Source organism: Triticum dicoccoides, chromosome 4A (assembly GCF_002162155.2).
Source record: "Triticum dicoccoides isolate Atlit2015 ecotype Zavitan chromosome 4A, WEW_v2.0, whole genome shotgun sequence".
Taxonomy (NCBI): domain Eukaryota; kingdom Viridiplantae; phylum Streptophyta; class Magnoliopsida; order Poales; family Poaceae; genus Triticum; species Triticum dicoccoides.
In genome coordinates this window covers 68,544,401-68,558,400 of record NC_041386.1, presented here as the reverse complement: position 1 = coordinate 68,558,400, position 14,000 = coordinate 68,544,401, and the positions used below count along the sequence as shown (strand labels likewise).

The following is a 14,000-nucleotide window of genomic DNA, read 5'->3' as shown; positions in this document are numbered from 1 at the left end:
TGGATTAATACTATAACTTTATTGAAGATAGAATTATTCCTACACCTAATCTCTACACATAAATACAAAATTTTACCAGTCTGGTGCGTTTTTCTTGAAACCCTTCTTCTTGATCTCTGTCAAACTGGAGCTTGCTATATTGTTTGACAAACAAATTCATAGGGCATCCTGGAGGTACGTAGTTCTTCAACATGTGATTGGCACTTTCACTATGTTGTGTGCTAGTCATTCTGGCACAGAATTTCCCAGCAAAATAAGGTTTTGCCCACATCTGCCTCTTTTCATAAGTTTGTATGAGGAATGTGTTCTTCTGCAGTGAATGTTTGTCGATCAACTCTTTCCATTGTTTTTCAAACTCTTCCACCGTGAGCATATCCTGTATTAGCTTGTGAAACTCATCCCTGAATTCACTGCGTTTGTTGTACAGAGTACCTAGAGATTCTTTTGCTTTCTTTAAAACGTGCCACTTGCACCAACGGTGTGTTGCTTCAGGATAAACCTCCTCTATAGCGACCTCCATAGCTCTTGCTTGATCTGCATTTTATAAATAACCAGCTTGAACCATCAGACAAAATTTTAAACAAACCATTGAGATAATTTGAGCATTCCAAATATATCTACTTACCAGTTAGAATTGTAATTGTTTTTTTCCCTCCCATAAGCTTTACAAACTCAGAAAATACCCAGTTGAAGGTCTCAACCTTCTCATCACGCATAAGCACACCAGCGTATATCACACTCTGGAAATGGTTGTTCACTCCAACAAAAAGTCCGAACGGCATGTCATAAAGATTTGTCCTATAGGTAGTGTCAAATGTAATAACGTCACCGAAGTAGTGGTACTGCAATTTGCTCTTCCCAGTTGTCCATATGAGTGTCTGAACTCTACTTTCACTGTCTACACGCACCGTGTAAGTGAATTCAGGGTCGTACTGCTTCAATTCTGCAAAATAATCCATGGTTTTCTTAACATCTTCATCTGCCTGGTCTCTGCTCAATTTTGCACACAACGTCCGCAGGCACCTCTTTGTGAAAGGGACGTTCTCAATACGACCGAAAAATGTGCCGATTATGCTATAAACCTTGCTAAGATTAACGTTATTCTGACGCAACCGAGAAACCAGCTCTCTGGTGTATTTGTCGATGTGCCTGTGTGAAGGGAAGTGGAGTTTCTGTGCGTACGTGTGCAACATCTCATGGTTGTGAGATACTCTATATTCACATATGTACCAGCCGTCGTCTTCAGTTCTAAGCAATCTAATCATGGCTGGGCACTCTGTTCTTGAAGAACTTGAGTTAATTTTCTTTGGTTTGCCCTGTAGAATATCCGGTATCAATTAGTTTAAACAAACTTCAATCTAAATGATTTGAACATAAACAATATATGGATTTTATCCTTACCCCGCAGCTGCAGAGTAGCTCTTGCATACTTTTAGCTCCTTTGACGTTTGTACGACTCTTTCCGTACCTTATTCCGAACCCGCACTCCCACGAATAAAGATTGTAATAGTCATAAGCTTCTCCAAGAGAATCAAATGTCAATCCCATGGAAGGCACCACTACTGCTTCTCCTTTCCTCTCAGCAAATCCTCTAAATGCAAGTTCAAGTGCACTTATCCTATCTGCGCTTGCAGCTCTTTCATCTGGCATTGCACCGTGCCTATGTCTGTATTTCAGATGAAGAACATTGGCAATGTGAACATCAAAAAAATGGAAATCCTATGATATAAATGTGTAATCCTGTAATGAAAGTAACAGTTTCCAGCTTTGTCTTTTGTTCTGCTTGTAATAAACCTTCTAGTACAGCACTGAAAAGAACAAAAGCAGCATATGTAGATAGAACTCACCGTCGAACCCATCCACTGTTTCCCCTTTCGACATCAATAAAGCTTGGAGTCCTCGATTTCTGGCCTGACTCACAATCTAGAACCGTTGAAACATGCTGCTCTGTGCTTGCATTCGAAGAATCCACCTCGTCGGCTTCAACCACGGTGGAGAGAGCCCGCGTCTCTTTGACGGCCATCTGTGCTATACCTGCAGTGCACTTTTTCTGCGGATAGAACTTGGATCCAGCTGAAATTTACCGGTAGAAACTTGGTAAACAACAAACTGAGAAGTACCAAATCCAACGTAGTTCATCAAACAGATCGAAATCAAATACAGCTTACCTGGAATCCATGGCGTCTGCACGGTGTACACCCCGATCTGCTGATTTGGTCACCTCTTTCCGCCAAGGTAGAACGGCGGCTACAGAGTTGGCCGGTTGTGCAGATTCGCTAGATTTTTAACTATCAAGAATTCTCTTCTTCTAAGGAAATCTTGATTGGAATAGAAACATTACGAGCAGCCTATCGGGGGCAGTTCTCCAGATCTGGCAATGGTGTTGTTCCAAGCTATGACAAGTCTCGCTAGGTAGGTGGAGGTCGTTCATTTAATTACCACCGCATAAATGTTCTGTACCATGGATGCCGCGTGGAAATATCATAAATGTCCCAGAACATGTATACACTATTTCGTCATACGCGGCCGGTGCCGTATTAACGCAATGTAATTGTTTCCACCTTTTTGGCTCGAATCATGAGACAGCAGTCGGTCGGCAGAGATTTCGTAGGTGCGCGTCGCCGAGTGCTCCTAATCCACCTCCTTGTAATAACATCTTATATTATGGGACATAGGTATTAGTAAGTTTCATGATATTGTAGCAAGACAAGTTTCTACATCACCAACCCATCCACACTTCCAATCAAATCCAACAAGAGCATGAGAACAATTCACTTTCTTAGAGTGAATGAATTGTGCTTCTACCATAATTTCTAGTGGTTCACAATCCATCCACATATTTATCTATTCCAAATAGATGTATTTCTAACTATTACATGGTTAAAAATGGGATTCCTCATGCACTCAAATTTATTTTACGTTACGAAATAAAATATGTATGATCTCTGAAAAATCACCCTCTAACTATGGAATCAACCCAAAATTTATTCCATATCTAAGAAAATGCATCAAGTCCACAGAGCACTTCTGAATGAAAAATGTCTTATTTTCATTATGCAGTTTGAACCACAAGTGCATTATGAAAGTAATATTTTCAAGCTAAGAATCATGCCATCGCTAAATTAGGCTGATATTACCAACAAACTAATCCATGTAGCTTGCTTTACCTCTTAGAAACATGAGAGGGGAACCATCACTCTTTTTTGGCCAAGTTTCAGTATCTTTCTAAATCATGCATCAACGGTATGGAAAATCAAAAATCAGATTTTTCTTAACCATGCATTGACTAAATGAAACGAAGGGAAGAAAACAATCAAGCCTGCAAACATGGAAGCTCAAATGGATATGTCTGAAGCGGCATAAAAACAAGGAATGAAATCAGCCAATGCTCTGAGGTAGGAATTAATCAGGTGAGGTTCTATGTTGGACATGGTTACTTCGGCAACACAGCAAAGACAGTATTATAATATGTCAGTTTGCATTTTAACTTTTGAGTTACTGATTCAAAATGAAGTTATAAACTGCTGTCAGATATATTAGCAGTCAAAAAATGTCAGATATGGGCTCCGCTCAAAGAGATGAAACCTCAACAAAATACATAAATGAATCAGGACAATTAAATTAGATCGAACCTCATTGTGAGATAGGAAGTAGCTTCTGTAAAAAAAACTGAAATTTGAAAGGCGGTGTATGATATAAAAGGTTGCGCTGGATTTTTAAAAAGAAGAAACAGTGTGGAGCATGGAACATTAACCATCACCGGTACAATATGTCAGCAACAAACATGAATATGAACAGAGATGTCAAGTGCCCAATAAATGGTACTCCCTCCTTTCCAAAATATAAGGCGCGGTTTGACTTTTTCGGTCTTCGTTGCACAACTTTGACTATGATTTTTATGTATTATATGTCTATAAAATTAGTATACATACATATGAAATAATATTGTTTTGCAAGACAAATACGACGATGCCATTTATACATGTTTAATCCTTATACTTTGATATATATTAGTGGTCAAAGTCATGCATCAAAGACCATAAAAAATCAATCGCGCCTTATATTTTGGGAAGGAGAGAGTATCTTACTAATTACTCCAAGGTGCCCATAAGGCACATCATCTCTTACCTTTTCTGGTTCCAATAGGGAATATAAGAATTTTATTGAGTAGCTTGTAGCAAAGTAGAAGTACGAACTAATAACAACAAAATTAGGGCGGACAATTGATGCAATATATAAACCTAAGACAACCCACATATATCACCTCATACTAAGATTGGTACAGCAACAATATTAAATTATTGTCAGGTAATATTTGTTTGAGAAGAGACTCAAAATATCCTATGGACCTGATGCTTGTACAAGTTAAGTTAAAAAAGGCTTATACAAGTGTGCAGACTCAACTTGTTTGGACTACCTAGATAACATATATCTAAATATCCAAACTTCCATCAACGGCATGAAAGCAGTTCAAGCAAACAAAATACAAAAAACACTATTTTATGTCCATTTAAGTCATGATTCCTTAGTTATGCATCTCACTACAGTTGCACTATATTCAGGGAGAGCCCACTTAATATAGCATGAATGGATGCATTTATTAGTTCGTAACATACGAACCACAGGCATGCATGGTTTACCGCAAAAACATCTGCACATGTCTGCATAAATTGGGAACCAAACAAATTAGTGGGAACAAATCAAATAGACATGCTTTAGCAAGAGTTTTAGATATGTGATATAACTCTATTAGATTCAAATCCAATAAGAAGAAAACCATTTGACCAGGAAGTGATAAATGAGGAAATGAAACAAATCCAAAATTCTGCCTCTGGATATATCATCAGTGTTTTGGCAGGTTGCAACCTGCAAGTATCAAAGACCACACTAAGACATATCCCCTTTCTTGCTTCTTTCTTGCATGGAAAATACTCTAGCATGCTGACATGTTAATAACTTAAAGTTATGCGGATTCGAACCATTCAATTAGTTGACTTGATTAAACAACCAGAATAAGGGATCCTATTTTCTGTTGCAAGAGTCTGATTTAAATTGCAACAAAATTGTTGAGACGATAGATCGTATGTGAAGGAGAACTTATCCGACGTACCCATTCGGCAGTAACGGCGAACCCGGCTACATCAGAACCTCATATGCCTCTTATTCCTTGATGTGCTTCATCATCCCCTATATCAAAATCGTGAGAACGTTAAGGCATTTCCACAAGCACCTGTCAAGCACTGACAAAAATTATACAAACTGATAGTATTTTTCATAATGTTGCAGAAACACCCGCAATAAAAAATGTTGCAGAAATACCAAGCACATTCCTACAAAAATAGAGACTGATCTGACAGAGGCATCAATCATCACTGTCGTTGTATTCGAGGAGATGGGGTCGTCAAGAAAGAGTAATCTGCTTACAACCACAACAGCCCACATGGAGGCGACCTGGAGCGGAGACAGAGATGAGCTGCAATTCCTCCTTTCACTTCCTTGGCTGGGAAGCAGAGGCCGCGGCGACTACTTTTATCCACTGAGCAGCATGCCCACCGTGGTTGATCGGCCTAGGCAATAATGCCTACTCCATCTTGGGGCAGCGCCGTCACAGATCGGAAATTTCAGCCGTCGCACACACGGGGATGGGTGGGCGACGTTGTTGCCCGGTGAAGCGGCCGCGAGCGTTGGTGAAGCGGCTCCGATGCGACCTGCGGCGGCTCCAGCTCCGGGCGGCTCCGGCGCGCGACCGGCGGCGGCTCAAGCTGCGGGCGGCTTTGGCGCAACCTGCAGTGGCTCGACGAAGGGCACGGGACGGAGCGGCTCCGGCGGCGAACGGCGCGGGACAGGGCGGGGCGGCAAACGACGCGGGAGGAGTAGGGGGCGACAGGTCGGGGGCGAGAGGTCGTGCGGGAGAAATGTCGGGGCGAGAGGTCGTGTGGGAGAGAGGTCGTGCGGGCGTTTTTTTTGAACGGCGGCGGGGCTGGGTTAGCGATGGATGGATTGTTGGCTTGATGCGTGTTTGCAGTGTTAAACATCGAAGGATTAGGGGCCATTGGATTTTGCTCATGGATGGGTGAGATGATTTGGTTCTCCGTCCTTCCTTCCTTTTAGAGGTAGTAGATTAAAAAATTATTATATGGAAAGATACGCGAGGGATATTAATTATGCATGGGCCTGAGCCACGTCTACGCTAGCACTGCTTCGCCCTGTATATATATTACCTAATAACTAGTAGAACGCCCGTGCGTTGCTACGGGCTTTTAATTTATTTATTTTGGATTACACCTAGTTAAATGGCCATGCGTTGCTACGGGCAACAAAACCTCTTACCGAAACTAAAGCTTGGCATGAGATACTTGTCACAGTATGTTTTGTGTGTACATGTACAATTCATACATATATCTATGCATCATTGGCGTATTCATCTTTTTGACCTCATCTCCAGTGAGCATCCCATCATCGTTCTTGTCGCGCCTGCTAATGTCACACTCCCAAAGGATTTTTTTTCAGTAGGTTCAATTGATTTAATCCAAAACGGAGTGCGAACATAACTTAGCCCAACAATGTGGAGTCAAAGACTTTCCCACAAAAAAAGCTACAAGTAAGATCTGGCCAATCGTCTCCATCAAGAACTCCTTGAGATGATACTTGTTATTGCCTTCCTCCGGCATTATGTTCCTCTTCCTCGACATGTACCGAGTTCTCCATGCCTTGGATTAAAAGACATGTCCATTAGTCCACATGCCATGAGTCGTTTAGTCTATCAATGAAAGTATTGCTTCTTTTGGTCTAACAAGGCTGCCTCAAAGAGGGGGGCGAGGGCGACAAGCTTGGAGGGAAGTGAGGGGCAAGGCATGACCACCAATATCTGTAGATGGACAACTGAGCTACAAAAATGAGTATATGAAAGGAGATTAGCAATTGTTTTCTCGCTCCACTCCTAAACATAACAAGCAATTTTTCTTCAAAGTAGGTCTTACCCTATTTTTATAAAAGAAAGGCCAGGCACCTTCATGTCTAATAAAACGTTCTATAGCAAATCAATGAAACCAATTAGGCTTCTCTTAATATGCTGATATGCATGGTACTAAATTCCAAACTGGAACTACAACTGACTTCAATATATGCAAGTTCGACAGTGAAAATAGTACTAAGCTTCGCAACGGCCTGCCCAATACCTACTTTCTGCCCAGATGCGCAATTGCAAGGTTCAGCTGATTAAGATGCTTGAGTTTGTCTGCAATGGTAGAGCATTATCTTTCTAATTCAAATTCAAAGCTAACAATCACAACAGAATATAACTATCACTATGGCAACTGTTACGAAGATGAATCCCTCCTTTCTCAAAGTCGAGACGCAAGTTATTTGCTGCCTTCCCATATTCCTCTGGTAGGCAGGGCACCTTCACTCTCAGCGTTTAGTACCGCGTTTTATAAAGTAGTATATGTGTTCAGGTACTGCAGAAAATCACAGAAAATGAATGTTACCGTTCTGGTTTGGTCATTTCACTCTGCTCTCTCCCTTTTCACAGATGCCATTTATGTTATAGACCTTACTTGAAGATGCTCATAATTCATCATTGATGCCTTATCTGCTTCCTCCATAAACTCCCTAGTTCACATACATATTTATATTCAGTAAAAGAAAACTGAAAACACTTTGCTGCAGAGCTTCCAAATTATTACACAAGAAGCAAGCAGACGTCATCCAATCACCTATCTGAGTGCGTGTCCCTGCACAGCTCCGCCGAATCAATGACCGAGCAAACCTAGCCAATCATCAGCCAACCCACATCAAACTACACAGATTAAATAAAACGTAACCAAAGAAGAGTAACTTACAGTGTTGGAGATCTCATCCATGGTGTGAACAATCTCAGCAGAGGGCGGCAGCTACCCAATGTGGCCAACGAGCTTGTCCGACCTGCAAATTTAACCAAACAGTCATAGAAAATTTAGCAATGGATTGTTGTGGTGGGGTAGTGTTAGGGATCGAAGGGGGGTTTTCCCCTTACCGCTGGATGACCTCATCGAGTGACGGAAGCCCTTTGCAGTGCGCAGCACATCGAAGCCGTACAGCCGCCGACCCGGCCGGCTCAAGCAGACCGTCGAGAGGCACGCGCACCTACCTGGCCACGCACCCGGCGCTGGCCAGCGCCCACACGAATGTGGTCTCCGGCGGTAACGACGCCATCGACACAACCAGTTCCAGCGCGCCCGCCCACGCCGCCGGGCCCCAGCACGGCCACCAACATCGCTCCTCGCCCCCCCACCAGCAATGCCCCCACGAGCGGATGCATCAATCGAAGAAAGAACCAACACCTCCCCTTGTGGTCTCCCCCACTGGTGGCTGCTCTCCTTCCCGACTCCGGCTTCCAGCGGACGGCGCTCCGATGAAGAGTGCGCCGACGAGGGCGTCTTGGAGGACGGCAGGGAGGGGAGAGAGGATGTCGCTTGGGGAGTTGGGGAGAGGCAGGGAGGGGCTGCGTGATTGATGGGTCTTTTTTTCTAGGTGGAGCGGTGAAAAAGGAAAGAGGAAGAGGGCTTATTAGGATTTGAGAAAGATCGACATATTAGGAAAATTAGGATTTGGAATTGATTGTCATGAAACTAAATTTTATTGATTGGTAACGTGCTATCAGTTCCTGCCCGTTTATAACGTGTCTAGTTAGGAAACTTTGGAAAGGTTAGGAAACTTTTTATTGTGAGGGTAAAAAAAATTAACGTGAGTAGATATGGTGGTGGGATGTGAGACAAAAATAAACCGGACTATTCAACCAACTTGTCCATTAGGAGTAGAGATAGAGATTATTATTATTATTAGAGATTAGAGATTAGAGATTAGAGATTAGGGATTAGAGATTAGAGATAGAGATTAGAGATAGAGATTAGAGATTAGAGATTAGAGATTAGAGATTATTTGTTTCCTGAAAATCTATTATTTGTTTCCTAAAGCAAATTGCATTAATGAGAGAGATCCGTTGATTTGGTTAAGGTAGGAAAGAATCTATTATTTGTTTACTAAAGCAAATTGCATTAATGAGAGAGATCCGTTGATTTGGCTAAGGTAGAAAAGAATCTATTATTTGTTTCCTAAAGAAAATTGCATTAATGAGAGATATTTGTTGATTTGGCTTATGTAGGCGGTTTTTGCGGTTCGTGGCGGCTTAGTGTGAGGTGGGACGAGGTATCAAAAAAACCATGGGAGGTGGGACGAAAAAAAATATGGGAGGTGGGAGTTGTCCCTGGTTAACCTACGAAATTTCGTAGATTTTTTTAGGACGAAAATAAACCGTGGGAGGTGGGACTAAAAAAAACCTGGAAGCGAGACTACCAACTGCTCCCTTAGGAGTAGAGATAAACGATAGGAAACGAAAAGAAACCAAATGGCTACACAACATACAAACGATCTAGGAGACAGAGGGAATTACACAGCTTCTGTGTATCTTTGCACGCAGCCGTCTTCTCAAAAAAAAATTGGGTTCCTCGGCCTCCCGTCGGCGCCGCCGCCGATCCGCCTCGTCTTCAGTGGTCTTAAGGCCATGGGGGCGTGGTGGATCTCGACCTTTGCCGATGAGAGGGCTTCTTTTTTAATGTGTTTTTGAGTTTGTTAGTGTTTGTGTCCTGCTTAGGAAGGCAAATGTTCTTTCCGTCTAGCCCCTGTTTCGGTGGTGCATCTAGCATCGTCGGCGGGCGTGTGGAGATGTGTCTCTGATGGATCTGCTTCTCGTGGATTTGCTCGGATCTGTTTGTCGTTCGTCTACGTCTTTGTGTCTTCAGGTTGGATCTTTTGGATCTACGTTCTTCATCGGTAGCGGTTGCTGTTCCGATGCCCTAGTCCTATGGAGTCTTAACACGACGAATTTTTAACTGTCTACTATAATAAATTTTGCCTGGCTCCGTAAGGAGAGGCGATAGCAACGGCGTGCCTTCGACTTGCTTCAGTGCTTGCAGTCGTCGCTAGATGATCTATGAATTTAAATGTATTTTTTATTATTTTTATGTTCATTGTACTATCATGATTGAAAATGAATAGATTGAGTGCTCTCTAAAAAAAATACAAACGATCTAATGAAAGCGAAAAAGAAACAGATCGCTGGACAATGCCCACGCACGCCCCCGGTTCTGGTTACAATCTGGAGGCTAGAGGCACGGAAACGTGGACTCGGCACAAAAAATATCTTGGATTATAGAATACGTATTGTCGCCGTCACGTGCGTTTTTTTATCAGTTTGGAGAGATGTGCCGAGGTCTTCGTGTCCACCGTCGCAGCGCCGCCAGGCAGCATAAGAACAAGTACAATAAGGTGACATAAATCAGCTATAAGAAATAAAATAATTAATTGAAGAAGAAAGAAGAGGAGAGAGAAGAGAAATGGACTCTCGTTTAGTAGTTAGCTGTAACATTAAACCCAATATGCTTTATAAGGATGCAAGGTGAACCAATTATTGATAAATTAATACATATTTAGAACATACTATTGTACATACCGGCTAAGAGGTTGACTGTAAATGACATAACAGCTTCTTATAGTCAACCGTTGGATGTATTATTAACTATGCTCTAAGCTCAAGTCAAGGATTATTGGTGACTCAAGACACACGTCAGAACTAGTGCGACTCTGTTGCCACCGCCGTATTGGCTGGGAGCATCGTACACGCCGAGTATGAGTTTCGTCCATCACATATTTTTTTGAACCTGGCTTTACTCCTTTTCATTGCAATGAACGAAAATACAACAGTTTCAGAAACATGTCCAGAGAGAGGGAAAGAGGAAAAGCGAGTTCAAGCACTACCAAAAAACTCACCGCATCTGCCTGACATCATGAAGAATACTATGAGGTGAAAACCTGAGTAGCACAAATAGTTCAAACTAGCCAGAAATTACAGCTTCACGACTCAGGAAGCACCATTCAAAAGGACTAGACTACAAGACCGCCCGTCGCACCCAAGTAGCCTACGAAGCGCAGCGCGTTACTCTCCAATGGTCGGTTGCCTGACAATGTCGCACATCTTCATCAGTTGCATAGTGTTCACCCTGACCAGTTCGGCGCCCGCACAAAACTCCTTAGCATCATCTCCTTATTGTAAACCTGCACAATAGATTAAGAACAAACATATGGAAAATACAATCTCAAATGGTGTTTTAATCAGCTTTTTCTTGAAAGTGGCTCGATTTCGAGCCAACCAAATGGACCAACAAGCAGCCGCAAGGCCAACAGTATAAAACTTCTCGCTGCCATGAAGAAAAGTATAGCACCATGTAAAATACTGCTAGTAACTGTTAGGACATCTGTCGGTCCCCAACGCTACCCCAATAGATCACCAAACCCATTTCGCCACAGGACAGGTAACGAAAAGATGCTAAGAGCTCTCAACTTCTTTGCAGAAAGAGCAACAAGGATTTCCTGGCCATTTTCTTCTACGCATCACCTGCCTAGTGAGGACTGCATCCTGTGACATTTGCCATAGATTTTTTTGATCTTAAGGGGTATTTTAGCTCTCCAAATGCACTATAGTGGCATCCACTAAGAGATCTCTCCAGCCACCTATACACTGATTTGGTTGAGAACTTGCCATTTGGGCTCAACCCCTAGGCAACCCGGTCATTTTCACCAGTCAACGGTAGATTACTGACTGCGTCTCGAATCACTCACCATTGTTCAGACAATTCCAGAGTAAGCCTTCGTCGGAAGAAATTATTATTTTCCGCAAGCCTTGGCTTATCCACCGTACACCCAGGGTTGTTGCAGGTCGAGAAAAGCTGCGGGAATTGCTCCTGGAATGGGGGTAGCCCATTTATGGAGTCAATCCAGACTCGGGCAATGTTTCCAGATTCGATGTGTATTTTTCTGCCCACCATGTATACTTCTTTAACTTTCAGTAAAGCTTTCCAACATGGCGAATCTGAAAATCTGGGACTAACCTCAGCTATAGTTTTATTCCTAAGATATCTAGCACGGATGATGTCTTGCTAGACCCCATTCCGAGTTTCTAGTTTCGACCACCATTTTACCATCATGCTGATATTTTGTTTTCTAAGATCCTTGACCCCCAGACCCCCTTTTGTCCTGGATCTACAGACCCCCCCACTTGATAAGGTGATATCTTCTTTTCTTATTACACTCTTGCTAGAAAAATCTCCGCCTATGTTTATCCAACTTTTTAGTGAATGTTTTATTCATGAGCCACATAGACATGTGAAAAATAGATAATTGGGTGAGGACCGAGTCAAGCAGAGTAAGTCTGCCTCCCATAGATGCGGCATTGCCTATCCAAGCTTCGAATCTTTTAAGATATTTAACTATGGTGAAGTCACAGTCAGAGTTTCGAAGGTTAGTGTAACTAACAGGCATCCCCAAATACTTAATCCAGAAGCTCCCAATGTCATAGTTAAACAACTCCGCATATTCTCTAACTATATTATCATTGCCCCCAACTGTTAATATCTCACTCCTCTAGAAATTCACCTTAAGACCTGACATCATCTCAATATGTAGAGCAGTAACTTCATGTTAACTGCCTTTTCCATATCATGTTCCAAAGAAATTATGGTATCTTCCGCATATTGTAACATTGCGACCCCATCGGGAATTAGATCTAGGGCTAGGCCAGTAATCAATTTGTTTTTCTAGGCATTTTTAATCATTTTGGCCAAACACTCGGCAGCCAGTTAAACAGGAATGGGGAGTGGGGATCACCCTGCCACACTCCTTTAGCACTCTGAAAGTACGTAGGGTCCAACCCATTTATTAAGTTTGATGCTAACTGTGCCGTTATACAAAATTTGTTTGACCCAACCACACCAAGTATCATTAAAGCCTCGCAACCTATGACATTCCAGAAGGAATTCCTAGTTGACTTTGTCATGGCTTTTTCAAAGTCGAGTTTCAACACAATGCCCACTCTCTTTTTAACATGAGTATAGTTAAGGATTTCGTGGAGAGATAGCACCCCATCCATGATGTTTCTCCGCTTCACAAAAGCATTTTGAGTGGAACTGATCAACTTATCGGCATACACTTCAACCCTACGGTCTATTACCTTTGCAATGAGCTTATATGGACATCTCAAGAGGCATATCGACCTAAACTGCTGAATTTTGTCAGCACTAGATATTTTAGGTAGCAACGTAATCACCTCATAGTTGAGACGTTGAACATCAAGCGTCCCACTATGGAAATGCCTAAACAAGGACATAATATCCTCTTTTACTATCTCCCAACATGATTGATAAAATTCCATCGGAATATTGTCCGGTCCTGGTGCTTTGTTGGTGGCCATGGCAAAAAGGGCTGCCTTAACCTCCGTCTTCGTGAATTCATGGCATAGATTTCTATTGCCGTCCTCATTCAGCTTTTCATCATCAGACCAAGTATGAGGGTCCAAATGAAACTGATAGCCCGGAGCAGGACCAAAGAGTTCTTTATAGTATTCAGTAGCATGAGCAACCAGGTTGTCAGTACCCACTATCTCCACTTCACCAGCTCTAACGGAGTGAATGATGTTTTTGCATTTACGCCCATTAGCAATTTTGTGGTAATAGTCAGTATTTAAATCTCCTTTCAGCAGCCATCGCTCGTGCGACTGTTGAAGACATTAAATCTCTTCGTTCACCAAAATCTCATGTAACTCAAAACATACATCAATTTTCCTGCTATATAACTCTGGTGACAGGGGCCCGTCTTCTTATAATTCTTCCAGCATGGCTAGCTCTAATTGAGCTCTTCTTTCATCTTTTTATTATGCCCAAACTTGTCTGAACCCCACCCTTTAAAGTAGGTTTTAAATCTTTTCAATTTAATATTCAAGATATCTATAGGGTCTTTGGAATAGACTCCCCTAGCCCAAATTTTACTCACAATCGGCAGGAATCAATCGCCCTTGATCCAGGAGAGGTCGAAATGGAATTCACGGGGTTTAGGAGCCTCCCGACCCTCCTCCCCCGAGGATATATAGCAGCAAGGGATTATGGTCCGAGATCTGATGTACCGGTTTCCTA

At 42.3% G+C, this 14,000-nt stretch overlaps 1 protein-coding gene and 1 long non-coding RNA gene across 2 annotated transcripts; both read right to left on the bottom strand.

Annotated features, from left to right (window-relative positions):
* Positions 1–7: 7 nt before the first annotated feature.
* On the bottom strand, positions 8–2,462 carry LOC119285024 (protein FAR1-RELATED SEQUENCE 5-like). The gene is made up of 5 exons (XM_037564220.1): positions 2,169–2,462; positions 1,848–2,073; positions 1,402–1,666; positions 626–1,316; positions 8–534 (listed from the first exon to the last, which is right to left on the bottom strand). Exons 2-5 carry the CDS (start codon positions 2,021–2,023, stop codon positions 53–55), a joined length of 1,614 nt encoding a protein of 537 aa, XP_037420117.1. The 5' UTR covers positions 2,024–2,073; positions 2,169–2,462; the 3' UTR covers positions 8–52.
* Positions 2,463–7,363: 4,901 nt separating this feature from the next.
* LOC119288685 lies at positions 7,364–8,735 on the bottom strand. Its single transcript, XR_005141250.1, has 4 exons — positions 8,015–8,735; positions 7,842–7,923; positions 7,716–7,768; positions 7,364–7,611 (listed from the first exon to the last, which is right to left on the bottom strand). It is a non-coding gene; the product is annotated as an uncharacterized LOC119288685 (long non-coding RNA).
* Positions 8,736–14,000: the final 5,265 nt, after the last annotated feature.

Excerpts from the sequence above, each read along its gene's own strand:
- LOC119285024 (XM_037564220.1), bottom strand. The coding sequence starts at position 2,023 with ATGGCCGTCAAAGAGACGCGGGCTCTCTCCACCGTGGTTGAAGCCGAC. Across the intron at positions 1,667-1,847 it reads AACAGTGGATGGGTTCGACG|ACATAGGCACGGTGCAATGC; the intron begins GTGAGTTCTATC and ends TCTGAAATACAG. Across the intron at positions 1,317-1,401 it reads AGCTACTCTGCAGCTGCGGG|GGCAAACCAAAGAAAATTAA; the intron begins GTAAGGATAAAA and ends GATATTCTACAG.